This window comes from Ochotona princeps, chromosome 24 (assembly GCF_030435755.1).
Source record: "Ochotona princeps isolate mOchPri1 chromosome 24, mOchPri1.hap1, whole genome shotgun sequence".
NCBI classification, from domain to species: Eukaryota; Metazoa; Chordata; class Mammalia; order Lagomorpha; family Ochotonidae; genus Ochotona; species Ochotona princeps.
The window spans coordinates 20631547-20651868 of NC_080855.1; the positions used below are offsets into that span (position 1 = coordinate 20631547).

Here is a 20322-nt window from a genome sequence, read left to right on the forward strand (position 1 = left end):
CTGATGTTACAAAAAGTTTGCTTTGGATACATTTCGAAATGAAATATCAGCCTTTCCTTGGCAGCTTTGACAGAGATAATACTCAGCGGGCCATCAAAGGAGGGAGAGTGGTGAAGAAACCAAGGAAGTCTGAATACAAACACCCAGCTTAAATCCTAACCGCCAGGCTGAGTTGGAGCTAGCTACTAACTTGCTCCCAAGGAGTGTACAGTCTGATTAGGAAGGCAAGGCTGTAAGATCAAGGGGAGAAGCTAGGTTCACTAGCCAGTGCTGACTCGTGGGAAGATGACAAGGTGGGCAGCATGGACCTTGAATCTCCCCAGTCATGGTCTTCACACCCACTTTCCCCTTTCCCAGACTGCAGCATCGTTGAGAATATGAAAAAAAAATCCACTCTACTTGAGATTGCTTCCTTGTTTCTAAAACAAAGATGGTCATAATGCTTGCTTTCTTGGTTTATAGAGGGTGCTAAATTTAGGTCATGTATCTGAAGGTTTATCCTAGTCCCTGGAGTAAATACTAAGTAAATTATGATAACTGCTTTGAGGATGATTATCAGTCACAGAAGTATCCAACATGGAGAAGGACAAAGGACTTGGGCAGAGTCTTACCAAGTTCTTAGATCAGCCACGGACTCTGAAAGTCCCTTGAGTTTTTGCCTTCTGATTTTATCCAGACACGGAGCATGAGTCCAGATTTCTCCCATCCTCATTCATTCCTACATGTAATACACTCATTCACATCCTCTAACCTCAGATGTGCACCTTAGAGAAACTCTGCAGACTCTGCCCCTCACCACGCTTTGCCTCATAGGAATCAGCTTCTTTGGGATATTTTCTCACATTTTACAAAACTCCACCCTGGAAAGAAGATGTGAAACTTGCAGTGAAATAAGCCTGAATAATAAGACTTGATTAGGTCCAAAGATTTAAGGGAAAGAACATTTCCGTGTTTCATAATTTCAAATTCAAGGTCTTAAATGTAGGATATTAGAGTGGGAAGGAACATTCAAGATAATGCAGAGGCAAAATAAAAATAGAGACTCAGAGAAAGAAAACGAAGAAACAATGTGTTCCATGAATGCCACTGCTTATGAGCCAACTTCCCCTGCCCTCTTAACTCCGTGAGCTCCCTCAAGCTTCTTTTCCTGCACGAGTGATCTCAAACTTCTGATGATTTTGTTTCTGTAGCAAAAATCATTTTCTGTCGCTTGCAACTAACTAGGCCTACCAGATGAATAGATGAGTAGGAAATAGCAGTGAGGAGTAAGCAGACAAATAAGACACAAAGAGGCACAGAGAGGCTGAATCTTGTGACTGTTTCAAGTTCGAGTCCTGGTCTGTGCATATCCTTAAAAATAAACCTCAGCCTTGCAGTGGAGGTAGTAACTGTTGCTTTTTGTTTTATTCTTAACCAAGACTCCTTCAATGGCAAGTCATGATAAAATAACTAACCAGCTTCCATGCCTAGACGCAGCATGACCGGATGCCGAGCCTCGATGGACAGCATTAGGAATCCGAGTTTCCATGTTTTCCTTCTGCTTTCCTCTTGGTGGGCTTCATTCTCAGTATCCTCTCTTGTTGGCAGAGGTGGTCACTGGGAGCCTCGGGCTTCTTTCAAACAAGTTCAACATCCCAGAAGAAAGTTTCTCTTTTCTAGTAGCTTCAAAGGAAGTTATATGGTTGATTTTCACTGAGAAGATTTGAATTGCTTTTAGTTATTGAGCTGTAAATCAGAAAAATCATGGTATAGATGAGAGTCCTGGCTGCTCCACTTTTTAATCCAGCTCCCTGCTAATATACCTGGGAAAGCAGTGGAGGATGATCCAAGTCTTTGGAACCTGCATCTAAATGGGAGACCTTTAAGAAGCTCGAAGCTCCTGGCTTTGAACCTGCCCAGCTCTGTCCTTTGTGGCCATGTGGAGAGTGAACAGAAGATAGAAGACTCTCCCTCTCTCTCTGTAATTCTGCCTTTCAAACAAATAAGAAGGATCTTAAATTAATAAAGAAAAGGCTGGTGTGGTCGTTGTCAAGTATGTGACTGTGGACTAGGCTCAGTTCACAAATACTGCATGCGGAAAGAATAAGGGAAAATTATCTCTCTAAAAGTGACAGAAAGCATTGGCTGTCTGCAGCTAATCTTTCATTCTCCTTTGGTACCAAACTCTACAAACTTTAGCCAGGCCCAGAGCCACCCAAAAGCAAGACAACATTTTGAAGGATGTCTTAAAACTAGAGAGCATGTGACAACATTCTGATCAATTGAATACGGGTGAATATTTTACAATAACTTCCAAGAAATATCCTTCAAAAGATCTGTCCTTTTGCTTCCTTACCAATGGTCAGAATGTGAATATGAGAGCTGGAGATGACTAAATCTTCTTGGAACACAGGATGACTTTACCACAGAGGAAAACAGCCAAGCATGAAGCATGCATACCCACCCTGAATGAGCTTCATCCAGACGTTCACGCAATGGAAACATAAACACATATCTTGTGTATTTGTGACATGACAAACTACCTAACTCAGCATTAGTGTACTTGATATATTCAAAGAAGAATAATGGTGATATTGCAAACCAATAGGCATAGGGAGGGATGGGCAGGCATGCCTTGCTCCCTAAAAATGTTATCCAAGTCATGGTCATTATTCCAGTTGGAAATTTGAAGAGCAAAATGTGCTTGGCACGAGTGTACTTTGAACTTCAGAGTTTATGAATCCAAAGAGGAAAAACAATTTAAAGATTGAGCCAAGTACACGATTATGAGAAACAACTATAGCCATGAATTTTTTTTTCCTAAGAAGCAAAGAAAGCATTTGTCAGGGAGAAGTACTGTACATTTAACCTCGCAATCTTAACAACAGAGTGCAGAAATAACAGGTTCATAACTTGAAAAACTGCTGAAAAATATATATTAGAACTCCTTTCAGCATATTTGTTTTGATATTTTTATTAACGACTTGAATGAAGAATTAATTAAATTGTAATCAAATGTGGAGATGACATGATGCCAAGAAAATGGTCCATGCCTTGGATACTGGAGTTATGGAAACAGAGTTATGAAATATCGGAACCCAAAAGGCCTTAAAGTTAGTCATACTCCCCATTTTACAGTTGAGGAAACTGAGGCTTAGATGGCAACCCACTTGCCAATGCAGCTTGGAATCAAGGATCAAGCTTTGATACAATCTTTCTACTTTTTCTATTTAAATAAATGAAAGCTACATCATGACTTGAGATTTAAAAAAAATAACTGGGGCAGTGAACTGATGAGACAAGATGACATTTAATCAGGACCAATGTGTAAGGACCTCCATGTCCAAAAAGAAAATTCCTCTGTACATGCACAGTATGGGGTAAATGTGCTTTAATCAGTAGCACTTACAAGAAACACTTAGAGATGCTACTCGGTGGCTAGTTTGAGATGTCAGCACCAGGATGTAGCTACAAGATGAGAACATGGTCTTAGGTCATATTACCAGGAATAGAGCTTAGAGAGTGGAAAACAGAATTTTGTTGAACTTTTCACTCCATACCAGCATTCCTCATTCTGTCCCTCTCTTAGAAGAGACACAGACAAGTTAGTTCACATCCAGGAGAGGAGCCTGGGATGGGACTTTATGAATAACGGTCAAAAGAAGTTGGAAAGCTATAATGAACTGCAATTAGGAACTTGCTCAAGACTGCCTGGGTTTAATCCTAGCTCTGCCAATTATTTAGGATTATCATAACACCTATCTACAAAATAAACAATGTAGTACATGCCAGGTGATTAGCACACCGCTGGCATCAAACATGCAATACATGTTCGCTTCTATTGGAATTAAGAAAGTAAAGTGTTATGGGGATAGTGGTAATGAACTCATAGGTTGGGATGAATATTAAACGAATCAACACATATCATGTGCTTGTCACAAAGCCGGTAGCTGTTATTATTAGCTGCAGAATGGGAGCTGACCTAAGGTTTCTAGGGACAGGCCTGGACTGGAGATAGAACAGAGGACGAAATCACCACCTGCACAGTCAGCATCCTGTATGAGAGCTGGTTCAAACCCTGGCTGCTCTGTATCTGACCCAGTTCCAGGCTAACGTTTCCTGGAAACCAGCAGAAGCTGTAACCAGTACTCGATCTTTTGCCACCTAAGGAGGAGACCCAGATAGAACCCCAGTCTCCTCCCCAGCTATTTTGGCCATTTGGAAAGTGAATCAATGGATAGATGACCTCATTTTGTGTGTCTCCCTCTTTGGCTGTCACTCAGCCTTTCAAGTAAATAACAAAGTCCTCCAGAATTTTTTAAAAAAATATTCCCTGAGATCTACGGGACTTTATGATCAGGTGATTCCTTGAAGAAGAAAGTCAGCTGTAGCTGATGGCCATCCAGACATCCCTTGGGAGCACCTGGACATAGGTGACGTGGCCTTGCTGCTGAGGGATAAATCAACTGTTAAGTTGGCCACGGACTCTCTAGTCTGTCTTTAGGTCAGGTTATGATGGCAGACACTCACGTGATCCCTTAGACAAGTGCTGGAATGCCACTCAGGCCCGCAGTGGACTTAGTCACAGAGAATTGTCTTATGGACAATCACTTAGGAACCTTCAGAGTGAACTGGCTTCTGGATGAGTCCTTTCTGTGCTTGTCTCCTCCTAGCACAGGCACTACCTGTACACTCCGGCTGGCCCTTAGCGACCCTGTGATACCCTGGACAGATCCCCGGGGAGAGTCCACCGCCAGGGGGCGACATCTTGCGCGCCATTCGCAGCTTCTGGGCTTGTTCTCTGGCCAGAAGCCGGGGAGAAGGTGGAGTGATAGGGGCGCGAGGGACTGGGGGTGTGCTTCGCTGGTGCCAGCCGCCGGTGTGTGAGTCAGCGTGGGGGGAAAAAGGCGGGGCCAAGAAGCTCGATTAAATAGTCACGGAGTCTCACTTATGCTCAGCTCCTCCACCCTTCGCGTCTATAGGGTCCGCTACCGCGGTGTGCGCGCCGGGTGTGTCTGGCGTGACGGCAGGGGAAGAGGGTGTGTCCCCGTCCACGCTTCTATGGCCGGGTTAGGGGCTTTCTCCTCCTTCTGACCTCCCCACCGTGTGGAGTGTGGGGGTGTGTCCAGGTCAGGACGTGCAAGCTGTGTGCGCGCTTGCGGGTGTGTGGGTCACTGCAGTGGGACCGCTTCTGCACCCAGGTCTCTATTTGGTCTGGATGTTGGCGCAATCTCGACTTCTGTTTCCAGCTCTGGGCGTCCGGAGGCCTGCGTGGTGGCAATGTCCAGCCTCCTGGTGGAGTATGCTGTGTACCTCAATACCCTCCCCTCGCCGCCCCGGTCTGACCAGGGATCCTTAAGGGGAGGCCTGTGTGGGAAACGGCCTGGGGAGGCAAGTCCCCGGGAAGGATGAGAGAGAGGGGGGCGCAGGGGGCGGGCCAGGTCCCCGGGCGCGGCACGGGCTCGGGGGACCCGCGCGGCTGACGTCAGGCGACTCCTTAAATAGAGCCGGCAGTGCGCTCAGCTCGGCATTTCCCGAGGAGCCTGTTCCCGGCCGGCGCCAGCGCCACCGTCCGGCTCGCCCGCCACCGGCACAGACACGCCGCGGCCGAGCGTTCCGTGCGCCGCGCTCCGCGGAGCCAGAATGGGGCTTCGGGCGCTGGGCGCGCTCCGGTCGCGGCGCACGTAAGAACCGAAGAGCGCCAGGAGCCGTCCCGCTGCCCGGAGCCCCATCGCCTGGAACCGGGAGGAGATGCGGGGAATGTCGCCGCCTGTTCCCCAAGGAACCGCCGCCCCCGGGATCCCCGGGTGCGGTGCGCGCCCCGGCCAGCAGCGCCCGGAGAAGACGGCGCTCCCTACGCCCGACCCGCGCGACCTGGGCAGCGCCGCGCGAGCCCTCTAGGCGACCGCAGGGCCACAGCAGCTCCGCCGCAGGTGTCCCTCGGAAGCCATGACCCCCGGCGCGGGCCCATGGAGCCATGGCCTATAGGGTCCTGGGCCGCGCGGGGCCACCTCAGCCGCGGAGGGCGCGCAGGCTGCTCTTCGCCTTCACGCTGTCGCTGTCCTGCACTTACCTGTGCTACAGCTTCCTCTGCTGTTGTGACGTCCTGGGCCGGAGCCGCCTTCTCGGCGCGCCCCGCTGCCTCCACGGGCCCGGCGCGGGCGGCCAGAAACTTCTCCCGAAGTCCCGCCCTTGCGATCCCCCTGGGCCGACGCCCAGTGAGCCCAGCGCTCCCAGCGCGCCCTCCGCCGCCGCCGCGGTGCCCGCCCCTCGCCTCTCGGGTTCCAACCACTCGGGCTCTCCGAAGCTGGGAACCAAGCGGCTGCCCCAAGCCCTCATTGTGGGTGTGAAAAAGGGGGGCACCCGGGCCGTGCTGGAGTTTATCCGTGTGCACCCGGACGTGCGGGCCTTGGGCACGGAGCCCCACTTCTTCGACAGAAACTACGGCCGCGGACTAGACTGGTACAGGTAAGGCGCTCCCTCCCCACTGTGCTCCACGGGTTTCCCACGGGCTACCCCCTTGGAACCGGTTCCCTGTGTTTTCTCTTTCCTCCCGCTGGTTGTGTGGAGTTAGGCGGACACGTGCTGGGACCCTGGCAGAAAGACTTGTCTAGAACTTCCCAGTGATGGTCTTACCCTACCAAGGGTGTTTCCACTAGGATTGGCTAGAAAAAGAAGGGAGGGCCACAGGCCACTATCGCTGTGGGCAGGAGGGCTTTTTCTGTGTCCAGGGGGTCCAAGGAAGGGACCCCCTGGACGATTTAGGGAAATTCTTTAGGGAATTTAGGGAAATTCCCCATCACGATTTAGGGAAATTCTTCCTGCTCCATGGTGCCTGGAGAGCAAGCACCCTTCTCAGGGTGAGTCAGAATAGAGATCCTTGGGGGCCTGGTTGTGTTTGGGAGAAACCCCAACTCCTTCCCCGTGAGCTCAGTCCAAATGTGAGGACAGCAGCCCAGGGCTCAGAGTGCGAAGGAGCCCTTAAGGGGGTCCCATTCTCAGTTGCCAGGCCTTTTCTGCTGTACCTGGGCCAGACCCTCAGTTGCTTCCAACCCTGGGGACAGTGGCCTTGGAGCACGTGGGAAGAACCTTGGATACTAGTCTTGGCTTGCTTGCTTAGTTTGGGCAAGTTCCTTAAACTCCCCCAGCCTCGATTCTCCCCTTCACCACCACAGACAGCAAAAAGTGACTTTTGCCATGGTTGTCTCTGAGGTCTTTGCACTAGAAAAGAAACTTCGACATTGGGTGATGCCTGTACACATGTGGGCCTGGGAATCCCAGTGGGCATCTCAGGGCAAGGCTGACCAGGTCACGTGGAGACTGCTCTCTGCTGCATTGCCAGGGGTGACTTACCTGGGCTGATGGTGTCTGGCACCACTGTGAGTCTCTATTTTTCAATGCATGACGCTGAAGTGTAGGGTGGCTGATATGTGGCCTAACTCAGGGCATCCCTCAGGTGGCAAAATGTATGGACTTCCTGGGACACAGGTGAACAGTGGCTCACCTGACCCCTTGAAGACCTCCTGGAATCCCCTGCCCAGTGAGAACTACTGCCCAGTGAGGCTGCTTCCTTTCATTTTACAGAAAGAAACCTTGAGGCAGTGGAGGTCATGTTTATATTGGACCAAGGCCAACTTCATTAGAAAGAAGACCTCACTGAACTCTTCATAGCGGGTCCTGGATTTGCAAAGAAGCTGGCACTGCAGGGACTGACGTGGCCTCTTTTGCCAGTGAAACCTGGCCTGCAGTGGTTGTGGTTGTGGGGGCAAGGGATGCGTCATGCAGCCTCCTCAGGTGACAGACACACAGGGTCCCAGCAATGTTATGTGCAGTTAATGGAATGTTGGCACGCAGTGGTGGGTTTGGCTCTATGCCGAGACTGTTGGCTGTCTGTGCATTGAAGCTGTAACCCACAGGTAGGTGTAAGAGGACACTGTGCCTCACCCCAGGGTGGGAGAAGCCAATGTGCGGAACAGCAGAGACCAGCTGCAGTGGGTCAGCCATGGCCACATTCACATGCATGCCAGAGCTTCCCGGATGGGGAATCTGAAGATCATTACAAAACCTTTAGCCAATGTGAAGAGTCTTTTAAGTGCAAAATAGCAAGACTCTGAAATCTGGCTTTCGGAGAGCGCAGTCCGATAAACACCTGCACTTGGAACCCAGGCTCTGCCCACTCCCTTCTCTCTTTGCCACTGCCATCAAACAGCACACCTCAGCCTTGCTTCCCAGAGCCCATGTCATTCAGGGATGGCTGCTTTTTATTTTTAACCTTGGCATGTGTGATTCTAAGCCAGCTTAGCTGTGAACCTTAGAGATGGGAGCCATGTCTTTTTTTTTTTTTTTTTTTTTTTTTTTAGCACATTTGGATTCTGCTAAAATTCTCAGCTGAGTCTTGGTAGGTTTTATTTAACATCAAGCACTCTGACAGCTCCACTTCTCTCTCCATTCCTCCCCGCTTTCCTCTTTTGGGTTTCTATAAGAAAGATTGTCCAGAGGTCCGGTCAATCATAGTCACCCTGTCTCCAGCACTTGCCTGGAAGGACAGGAGTCCACAGCATCCGCACAGTGTTTTTCACTGACACAGATGGACAGTCTGAATCAAGGGTTTCATTTGTGGATTGCCTTTTCTGTGCGAGGTACTACTGCCCATTAGGATGCTGTTTCTTTCATCTCCAGGGCACTTCTCCATGTGTTTTTGACCCTTTATTATCATTCCAGTGTTGAGCATGAGTTGAAGAAATGATGGGGATTTCTTGGATCCTTAAAAACCATGCCGTCTTTCTTTTGAATTTCATGAGTCAGGTGGGATAGGTGACAGTATCCTATTAGGACCCTCATCCTTTCACAGCTTGCCATGACAAAGCCAGTGTCCACTGCATCCACATGACCAAAGAGTTCTTGTACTACCCACTGGGTTGGACTTCTTATTTCCCAAAGTGATGTTGCGGAGTTGTCAGTAAAGGCTGTGATCCTGATCTGCCCATGGTGAAGCGATGACTTGCTACATCAAGAGATCCAAATGCAATGGAAAACTCAACAACTGTAACCCTTAGCCCAAAGGGAAAATTTCTTCCCATGGGCAACAGGAACTTCAATGCTGAAGGCAAACAGTATACCCAGCAGCCTGGCAAAATAGGACACGGAGCTCCGACTTTCTTTACTCCTAGCCAGAGCCTCTTTTGGGGAACCAGCCCAGGCAAGCCATCCTCACAGAGCCCCACCCTCTGCACTAGGATCCCTCCCATCTGATACCTTTCCGGATAGCTGCTGGGATGCCTCCCTCCCCTGTGGACTTGGTTTGGGATTTCCTCTTTAACTTTCCTCCCCAAGGTAAGAGCTTGCCCCACAGGGTGGGGACTGCAAGTCACCTGGACAGAAAGGTAACACCAGGGAACCAGAAGACCAAGGGTGGCCACCAAGTGCTGTGTAATTTGAAGCAGGGTGGTGCCCTTGGGTCCTGACTGCTTTGCCATCAAATGGGATCTGCTTTCACCTTCTTTGAAACATGTTTTCCAATACATGGAGGTAACTTGGGCATCCCCTTGGCATGTGAAGTTCCAGGAGGTCCTTTACCCCAGTGCTACTATTATAACTACTTCTGAACTAGCAACACAGGCAGTTATCACTGCTCATACTATTAGTAGTCAAACAATTAGTTTCCGTCCCTGCTAATGCTACTGAATGGGGCTGAAGAATTAATTGCTAGGAAAACAGTTCCCTGCTTTCCTGCTCTTTCTCCTTTTTGCTTACCCCACCTTCTTTCTACACTGGGAAGAAGTCACCTCACATCTCTGGGTGTCAGTTTGCTCATCTCTAAGGTGGGGATGAGGCCCAGCCAGCTTTGTAGTCTGATGAGAATCAAGCGAGACAATCTCTGTGAAAATGCGTTTCCAAACTCAGTGCTGTATTTAGGACATTATCGCATTACCAAGCTTGGGTGTGAGACAGACTAGTCAATGTCTTCCTCTTTTTCAGGGACTTAAGTTGTGCCATGTCTAGTAATTTCCTCAGTCTCTGGGGAAATGGAATTCTGTCTCAAGTGTTCTCAGTTTTGCTGGTTTGCCAGGGCTGTGTGTGTGTGTGTGTGTGTGTGTGTGTGTGTGTGTGTCTGTGGAGAAAGAAGCAGTGAATCTTTTCCAAATGTATTAAAATGCCAACGGGAGCAAGTTAATATGTGATAATTGACTCAGTACTCTCGTGTCCAGATTTTAATAGCTGACCCTGTTCTGTAAATTTCAGACTCCATTTCACAATTCTGTGACTGTTGATTTGTTCAGCATCAGTGGTGTTCTTGGGACAATGTAAGGAAAGAAGACACAATATGTGCCCTAGAGGCAAACAATCTAAGAAAGAGAATTTTAAAAGCCCAGAATGAGATTTTTCACATAAGCAAGCTCATTCCAGTAAGGATGTAAAATTCTAATAACAAAACAAAATGTGGGAGAGGTAACCTTTAGGAAGAAGGGCATTTCCTAGGAAGTAGTTAATGCAAAGGCCTTTTAATATCTTCTAACCAACTGGTCCACACATGAAGCAGGTGGATCTGTGCTCACTGTTAGTGCACAAGTGCACGTTCCCTAAGCATGCATTCACAGGAACCTTCACAAATGCAGTGCTTCTGCAGACTTGGATCTTTGTAAGGAGTTTTCCTGCTTTGGTTCAGAAGAGCATCACCCACTCTGGTGAAATGAAACCCTTGAGTCCATAAATCCCCGTCCATCTTGCAGCTCTCTGTCAGCCTCCCAGCACACTGGAGGTATCATAGTTAGTTCCAGCACATATATAGTTCTTGTCACGCACAGTGGAACATTGGAGATGGGCAAGTACAACTGGTCTTGCTGAGGGATGTTGTTTGAAAGAGCTGACTTTGCTTCCCCTTGGAGTTTCAAAAGGAGCTGGGAATGAAAAACAAGATTGCCCAAAGCCTTGAGAGTATAGATGCTGAGGTGAGAAGATGCAGCCAACCCCAGAGCTTTCAGTTAGGATGCACTGGTAAGGTTGTTTTAGATGTGACAATGTGACAAAAGCACTGACCAGAGGTTCTGAGAAGTGTATGATTGTCTCACATTTGAATACCTCTGAAATGAAGATGTGTTATGTGATGGATGGTGCCTTGGAGGCAATGAGATATGGTGCTTCCTCATTAGCTGGAACCCCTCCCCACTGCTAGATGCTCAGATGTGGCCATCCTGAGATCTATCCTCTTTTGGACCTTCTAAAGAGCCAGCAACTCCTTGGTGAATGCCTGACACAGCAGGAGTGATTCCCAGACCCAGCTCGGGTCTTTTCTGATTGGCCTAGGAGCTACACTCGTTTAGGACTCATTGAAGTGCCACTCATGTCCTCTCCTTGAATGAAAGCCTCTCTCATGGAAGGTATGGGACAGATCCTCAGCTGGAGGGAAGGGGACCCCATGATAACAGAGAGGCGTGTTCCCCATGGGCTGCTGAAGGAGGCTCTCACTGAACTTCCTGCATACCAGGAGGCACATTGCAAGAGTCTCTCCAGCTCTGGGCAGTCTCAGCTCTGCAGGCTGCTGTTTCCATGAGGTGTGTGCGTGGAGGTGCTCCGTGCATCCGGAGTACAGGGCTATAGAGCATTCTCCTTCTCTTTGGTTAGACCTCCACGTGTCAGCTGGGAATGATGGAGTGGCAGAGTGGGTGTGGAGGGGGAGGAGGCACACTGCTTCCCCTGGATCCCAACCCACCAGAGGACTTGAAGGGGAGGCCGTCTCTCTGTGTATGAGGCTCAGCCATTTGTTGTGAATTAGGCTGGAGGGGCCTGAAAGGTCACACAGCCAGCCTAACCCCATGGGGCTCCCATCTCCACCAGTGCAAACTCCAGGGCGGGTTAATCCATTTATTTGTCAAACGCCCACCATTTGCCAGGCTCAGTGCCAGGCTGCTGTAGGCCAGCTCTACTGCCACTTTGTTCTTCCTAATGGGCTGTGCGGATGGCTGAAGTGCTTTGTAGTCCACGGGCAGCTTGACAGGGTGGGTAAAAGCCACCAGTGAGTGGAAATAACTTAGCGTTTCACAGGTAATTGCTGCCTGTCAGGCTGCACGGCTGGGCTGTTGGTCCAATGCTGCATTCCCAAAGGGCTTGTTCAGTGGGCTAAAGGGCCAGAATAGGGGACAGGGGAGCACATTGTGTCGGGGATATGGACCAGATGTGCTGACTGGACAATCTGAGGATTTGAGCATCACTTGGATTTCCTGGTACAAGTTAACCAAGTGAGTCTTCCCCAGCTTTCCAAAGAGGAACTGGCAGCGTTTGCACCTCAGTACCCATGACCACCAGCTCCTGTGAATGCTCCCCGGGCATGAAGATGAGGGTTATCTCCTCTAGGTGGACCTTTCCCCAAAAGATGACATAGTTCCCACATGCTTGGGTGGGGCAGTATTTTCCAGATTCCAGACATTTCCGTACCATCTTCATCGTATTTGCCAAAGTTTGGCATGAGCTCTACTAGATTTTCTTAATGAAAAAAAAAACACGATAAGGTTTTATTTATTTGCTTGTTTCAATTTTATTGGAAAAGCATACACACAGAAACAGAGGCAGAAAAGTGAACAGAGGTTCACTTTTCCCAGATACTCGCTATGTACAGGACTGGGCCAGCCAAATCCAGGCGGCAACTCCATCAGAGTCGTCCATAAGGCATGGGCAGGAACCCAAGTACATGAGCCAGCATCACCTGCCTCCCTTTCTGTGGTGCGCAGTAGCAGGAGGCTGGATCGGAAGCAGAGCAGGCACTTGATCGTGGATTGTGAATTGTGATATCTTAGCCACTCCATCAAACACCTGCTTCTCTTTTCTTAATGTTTTTGTAAAAAGCAGCTCACTTAAAAATTGTAATTTTTCATGAAGAGATGATTTGTTTTCCCCTGAATGCATGTATTCAGAATAGATCATGTGTTCATTCCATGCAATTCAAAAGTGACCAAGGGTGTTCTGTGATATGAGCTTTCTCCCTTCTGCCCTGTCTTCTGGCTATGGTGTTTCTGTTCCAAGGAGCAGCTACAGACACCTGTTTGCATGCATCTTTCTAAAGACAGAAGGATTTGTAGACCTGACACATCCTGTGCAAATATAGTTAAAATAAATATTGTTTTTAAAAAACAACTTTATTTTAGAATCACCCTAAACGGAAAGCCTTTCTCACACACCGTAATTAGAATGTACGCATAAAAATAGGTAGAAAGCAAAACAGTATGATTGAGTTTCTGCTGACTGGTGCGGCTGAAATGTTCCAAGCCTGCAGGAACAGTTAAAAACAGAGGGATGTGAACATGGGTCTGCTGTCTTTGATGTAATCAAGTGGAATGAAAATGAAGGATAAATGATCACCAACTTTCTCACTGCATGATTCAGCAGTACTCTGTAGGTCTGTGTCACCGTGAAATGGCCAAGAGGGGGGAATATGCCGGACATGAGGGCACAGACACATTCCTGGGGTTGGCACAAAACCCAGCTTAGGTTTTAATGATGTTTCTAGCTTTTCGCATTCCTTTGATGTGTTAATGATCGGGAGAAACAAGCCTAGGAAAACTTAGAACAAATCTGAGCATTAAGAGGAAGGTTTTCATCTGCAATATTTATAAGGGAGTGTAGCTTTAAGGAGCAAAGAGTTTCCCAGAGACAGGGTACAGCAGAGAATGAAAGGAAGAAAAGATGACTCTGCAGGTCCACTATAGGGATTTCTCATTATCTTCCCTGGTGCAAAATTCACAACTTCTCCTACAATGATCAAATCTACCTGGGTTGTTACACACCACAGGTATCTTAGCATTCCAGATGTCAGGGAGAAGTTTGTTTCTACCAGAGAATCAGTCACTGTGTGAAGTATCTCAGGGCTTTTGTTTTGATGTTCATGTGAGACAGGATGTCCCTTAAAAGCTCAGGATGCTTGTGACACTGACATCCTATCTTGCAGGCCAGTTTTCAGTTCTGGTTGCCTGGCTTCCAACCAAGCTCCTGGCTTAGGTGGTTGGGAAAGCAACAGATGATGGCTCTAGGGCCTGGGCTTCTGCCACCCATGTGGGTTACTCGAATGGAGTTCCAGGTTCCTGGATTCAGCCTAAACCAAACCGCTACTGGTTCACTCCCCAAGTGGCTGCAACAGTTGGAGCTGGACTGGGGCAAAGCCTGGAGCCCAGAGATGCTTCTTGGTCTCCCAAGTGAATGCAACTCATTTTCTTCCACTGTTTTCCCAGGAGCATTAGCACGGAGCTGGATTAGAAGTGGAACAGCCAGTGTTCAAACTGGTACCCATATGGGATATCAGCATTGCAGATGAATGCTTAACCTGATATACTACAATAGCAGTCCCTGGTCACTTTTTAAAAAAATTACTATCAGTCTTCCCATTATGAAAGCTTGACTCTCTTCTTTGTAGCTGTTTTCTAGAGCTCAAAATGGGGCTGTTATTATCTCTGGAGCACCTGCTGTGTGCCAGGAAGAGTTGTAGTCACTGGGGAAAGAGCAGTGAAACAGACAGAAATCCCTGTCCTCAAGATGACTATATATGGTTGCGGAGGAGATGGCCCACCAAACAGAGGAGGAAAGCATGTCTACCTCAGATAATGATCAGGGGAAACACAGGAAAGGAGGCAAGAGGACTTGGTGGAGAGAAGAAACCAAGGTTCTTTTTCTTTAAGATTTGTTTATTTTTATTTCAATGGCAGATTTACAGAGAGAAAGAAAGAAAAAGAACTTTCATCCACTGGTTCACTCCCTAAATAGGGAGATGGCCAGAACTGAGAGCATTCAAAGCCAGGAGCTGGGAGTTTTTTTCTGTGCCAAAGGGCCCATCCTTCATTGCTTTTTCAGTCTATAAGAATGGCATTGGATGGGAAGTGGAACAGCAGGGACTAGAACTGGTGCCCATATGGAATGCTGATGCTGCAGATGGAGGATTAGCCTGTTGAGCCACCATGCCAGCCATGGGCATTAAGTTGTTTTTTTTTAATTGGGTGCTTAGGGCAGGTGTCAGTGAGGAAGTGGTATTTTAGTAAAGACCTGAAGGGGCTAACAGAGGAGCCATGCTGTGATCTGAAGGAAGAACTTTCTAGTAGAGGACAAAGAAAAGCAACAACTCTTGGGACAGAAGGACAGCTGGTAAGGTGGAGAGAAACCTGGGGGACAGTGTGGCTAATGTGCAGTGAGCCAGGAGGTGGCTGGATCAGGGGCCTGATGGAGCAGAACCCGATAGGTCACTGCAAGAACTTTGGCTTCCAGCCCAAGTACAAGCAGGAGGTACTGGATTGTTTTGAATTTAGGGGTTTTAGGACCTGCCTTGTATTTTAGAAGGATCTCTTGGACAGGCAGCTATGCTGGGAAGTAAGAACAGAAGCAGGTAAATTGTCCAGGAGTCTTGCAGTCGTAGTTGCAATGGTAAGAGCAGACAGGAAGCTCCTTCCTCTCAGGGTGGAGGGAAGAGGGAGAGATGGGCAGGGGCTGGAGACCATTTAGGGGTACAGGTTGCAGAACTTGCTCATGAACTGTATAGGAGGAGCAAGGTATAACAGAGAGGATTCTGTAAAGTTGGTGGTGGTGATGAGGATGGTAACTGTACAGCAGCAGCTGCTAGAGATGATGACACCAACTTTCAAAGACCCTGTCAAGCCAAGGGCCAAGGTCTGAATTTAACTTCTGGTACAGTCCCTGGTCAAGGGTCTGTTTCATAGGTGTCCTTGTAGTAACCAAAGAAAAGAACACTTTGTCCTACTATAGCTTGGAGTCTTTACACCCCAATAGGTGGGCGATGGCAAGATGCTCTTTCCTGTGAGATTCTTTTAACTCTCTCTTTTTATAATCACAGACTTCTAAGGTAACCATTTGAGAATGTTTTGAAGGTTGAATTAGCTCAGCTCTAACCCAGGAAAAGCATGTGTCACTCAATATATGCCTCCCAGCTTCTCACTATTGCTCCAGCCTCATCGACATGCGTGACGGTGAGGTGGCAGCCTTGATGACATTACCAGATTTAGGGGGCTTCCATCAAACAGAATTGAACACCGTCATGCCTTCCTGTGATATTATCGGGATCTGAATCTCCCCGACTTCCCCAGCGCTGCTGAAGCAGGAGGAAATGTTCCCTGCCTTGGCAGCCTCTTTGCCGTGTGTTTCTGCTTTGATGGTTTTAATGAAGATATGAAATCATCTACCAGCTTTCATTTTGTTCAGGCAAGATGGCTTTAAGTGGAGGTAGCATTTCCTAGGATCAATCCCCATTTTCAGAAGTGGATGGTTAAACTCTCTACAGTTTATGGCCACTTCGCGCTGAAACAGTGTGGGATATGAATTATTAATTCCATGAAAAATGAGTTAAGTCAATGCAAAGCTCTGTGGTGGCACAATTCCCACTTTAGGTGCCCTTTCTCGTATTTCCTCTAGTACAGACATCTCCATTAGCCAGAAATTCTTGGGTAACTGGGCCAGCTCTGTATGCCAGTCATTTTGCCAGGGGAGAAAGCACTTGACTCCATTCAGTGGTTCTTTCCTGCCAGTATAGAAGTGGAGGAACTAGATACAGATGCCTCTGGGAGGCCCTTTCAACGAAGCGATTGACAGATATCAAATGTGGGTGCCATTGACATGATGACTGTACAAGCATGGCTTAATTTTTGAGTTCCTCTACTTGGTCCTGGTGACTGCTTTCAGGAAAGAAAAGCTGAACTGTTTCGGGAAGTAGGAGCAGTGGCTGGGCCATAGAGAGTTCTTTCCTATGGAGAAGCAATTTGGAGTGGTGAAAGAATCCAGCTTGGTAACCCTAAGGACTCTCTTGGCATGTGCGTGAACGAGTGAAGTCAGCTGAGGGAAGATCAGCATAGGGACATGCGGATAAGTCTCTTTGGGAAACTATACTTGCTCCAATAGTCACTTCCAATTGATTTTTAAATTTTTTTGGCTGGTCCTGTATTGTCAGATCTCCCAGTTGTTTGGTTCTCCAAAAAAAAGCTTCGGATATGACATTCTTTTAAAAAAAATGCTCAATGTGTAATTGTCTCTCCCTGATTCACAACTTTTCCAGGACATTTTTAGACCACAGAGGATAAGTTGGTGGACTGCGTGTAACCTGGAATCTTTCATGGCACACAGTAAGCCTGAGAAACTGGCGCTGCTGGCATTTAATCCCGCTCCTGCCACTTTTTTGCTGTGGGATAGGTAGCTTCATGATTTTCATGATTCTAAGCTTTTGTTTTTCCTACATGAGGAGAGGAAAGGATGCTTGCATGCTTTCCCACTGAGTGGATTGTTGTGGTGATTGGGTGCAGTAAACACATGTTCGATTTTATTATTGTTCTTATGGGCTGCCCTTCCAGGATCATGTTTTAAGGAAGTGTGTCATCAGCAAGTCCTTGGCCAAGCAGGGAAGACAAGAGATGTTCCTTGTCATAGTGTGGACTTTTGTCTATGTGAGGAAAGCGGAGTTCTCATCAGTTGAGCCAGTGATGAGCAGAATCTACAGCCAATATGGGGAACCCATTTAGTTGTGGATGTGGACTTCCGGGAGGGAGCCTGTACTCTCTCTCCTCATGCTTTATTGTCGCTCATGGACATGCCCAGAGAACATAGGATTGTGAGTTTGTGGCATTGCTTCATCCTGCTTCTCCGGGGGATGGAAGCTCTCAACTGTCCATTACTGTCCAGCTCACAAGACCACCTTCAGAACAGCTCAGTCTCGCCATCCTTCCAATTGTTCTCTTTTCATCAGTTATCCAAGCAAGGTAGAAGTGCTCTGATGCTCATGTTGCCGGTGCAGGAATTCATGCCTCTCTGATTCTGGTGGTCTGATTGAGATGGGGGTCCCACTTGCAGGCCACTTTTGTTGACAAGGAGAGGCTGTGGGATGAACAGAGGTGGGTCATAAAGATCAGCCTAGAAGAGTTTCTGTTTAGCCTTGATTGGTGATTGGCACCTGCGGAGTGACTGAAGGATGCTAGATTGGTCAGCAGAGGAAGCTGGAGGGAAAAGAAAGCGCTAGAGTAGAGAAAGCTGCTGCCTTTCCAGAGAACCAATACCTATCAAGATAATCTCACAGATGACACAATTCCCTTTCAAACAGAGTGATGGTTTGATGCGACGGAACGTTTGGTTGCATGATAAGGGTTGAGAGGCTGGATACTTGAGCCACTGGCAGAGGAGCTGGGAAATCATACAGGCTTTATTTCGTTCCCTAGGCAGTCTGTAAGCTTCATCAAATGTACAGCCATCGAAGTTCTCCATAAAATCTAACACATTGTTTCCCAGCCTTCAGCCTTTTGTGTTTTGCGTATAGGAGGGTCCTTCAGAAAGTTCAGGGAAAGGGGAATTAAAAGACAAGATTATTTCAGTGCCCAAAATATTGACATCCATGCCGAATCTTTTTCATCACGGGCACTTTGGGAGAGGATGTGAAAACAGCGTCATTGACTTTATGACCCAGTCAAGTTCACTTAGACCTTTGACTCCAATATATTCATTAAACATGAAACTTTCCATCCTTATCCTAAATGGGGCTCCCTTCTCTTGCCAGAAATGGAAAGTGGTCATAAAGACAAAAGCAGTGAGAACCCAACAGTACAGTTCACTTCCAGCCAGATACCGCTGCTCCAGTCCTGTGTGGGAGGCAGCCTCTTTCTGTGCTGAAGAAGGAGACCAAAAAGTATTAGAGAGGTATTAGCAACGTTTTAGCACCTAAGGTCATCTCCATAATGTGGTCAGGAGACCTGGATAGAATGAAAAAGGAGAGCTAATTGTTTCCTAATGATAGTTAAGTTAGGCTTTCAATTCATGTCAAGAACCATCTTTTTTTTTTTCAATCACTGATGGTAAAATGCTGAACCAGGAACCTAGACTTTTCTGACTTTGATATCACTGTATCACTTTATCATATATGGTTGTCATGGCCCATCAACAGCTTGGAAGAGACTGGCTGACATTACGAAGTCTGGGTAGTTGAAAAAGCTGTGATTCCAATTTAAATTGCTAATCGATGGGGGCATGATGGGAAAGTGAATGCAGACGTGAAGAACGGGAGGAAAAGATCCAGCACTGCAATATTTTTAGATCTTCTTTTCCCCCAAATTGGTTTTTGCATCGTTTGTATCTGGACTCTACATTTGATAAATTCCAATATCTGCTCTCTAATATGTGACCTAAGAGCTAACGCAGTTTGTTTACAATTCCAATTCAAGTCACCTATGTTAAACCTTTGTTTATTGCTGCTTAAAAACACTGTGATTTGGATGAATCTCAAAGGCATTATGCTGAGTGAAAGAAAGGTTATGTGCAGTATATTTCCATTTATATGACACTCTCAAACAGGCAAAACTCAAGCGATGAAGAACAAATCAGTGGTTGCCAGGGCTCAGAGCAGTGGAGAGGGGTGGCCATAAAAAGGCAGATGAAGGTGGCTCTTTCAAGGTGTTCTATGGAGACACCCTGAGGGACCTGCCGTGTATCTTGATGGTGATGGTGTACACGTGAATCCATGCGTGTGTAAAAATGCACAGAATGAAACAGAATGACAAGTCTACCCTTGTGTGTAATCTTTTAAAAGATTTTAAAAGATAAGTCTTTTAAAAACATTAAAGAAGACAAGTTTCTTTTTAGAAATGCATCCCACGGTTATAGAACACCGTGACTGACAGGCTCTCGCCATCTCTCCGCAGAGTGTGATTTCTAGTGATCGGGCAGACCCAGCCCTGTTTCATGCTTCTTAGCTTCACCATTCTTCCATGGTTGTTGGTCTGTTTAGTCCATTGTAAGGTTAGCTTTGGTTATTCATGTTTACCTATGTCAAAAATAGTGATGATCTCACTACGCATGAATGAGGGTGTTCGAGATCCGTCACTGTCGTGGTTTCCAGTAGATACTTTGATTTGCTGTAGTAATTCATCTCTAAGTCACTAAACAGGCAAACAAACATCCACATGGTAGAACTGATCATAGCCAATGACGGAAGATATAGGCTCAGCTGAGAAAATTAACCAAATGGTGCGGGCAGTGCGAGGCAGCAGGTTAAACTGCTACTGGTGATGACCATGCATGTATCAGAGGGCCAGTATGAATCCTTGCCTCTGCTTCTCCTCCCTCTCCCTGCGAATGGTCCTGGGAAGTGACAGGTAGTGTGGCTCAAGTACTTGGGTCACTGCCTCTCATCTGGGAGACCCAGGTGGAGTTCATGGCTTCTGGCTTCCATCTTGCCCAGATGGAATTGTATTAGCCATTGGAGGAGTGAACCAGTGGGTGCGGTGTCTCCGCACCTCTCTCTGTTACTCTGCCTTTCAAATAAAGAAATCTATTTTAAAAGAAAAATATGAAAGTGAAAATATGTACTACCTTTTGTCTCAG

At 47.3% G+C, this 20322-nt stretch overlaps 1 protein-coding gene across 1 annotated transcript in view; it reads left to right on the forward strand.

Annotated features, from left to right (window-relative positions):
• Positions 1-5541: 5541 nt before the first annotated feature.
• The window catches only part of HS3ST2 (heparan sulfate-glucosamine 3-sulfotransferase 2), an 87824-nt gene continuing 73043 nt past the window's right edge, over positions 5542-20322 (forward strand). The window contains exon 1 of the mRNA XM_004586813.2: positions 5542-6447. Coding sequence (XP_004586870.1) covers positions 5957-6447 — 491 coding nt within the window. The 5' untranslated portion in view covers positions 5542-5956. The remainder of the gene's footprint in view (positions 6448-20322) is intronic.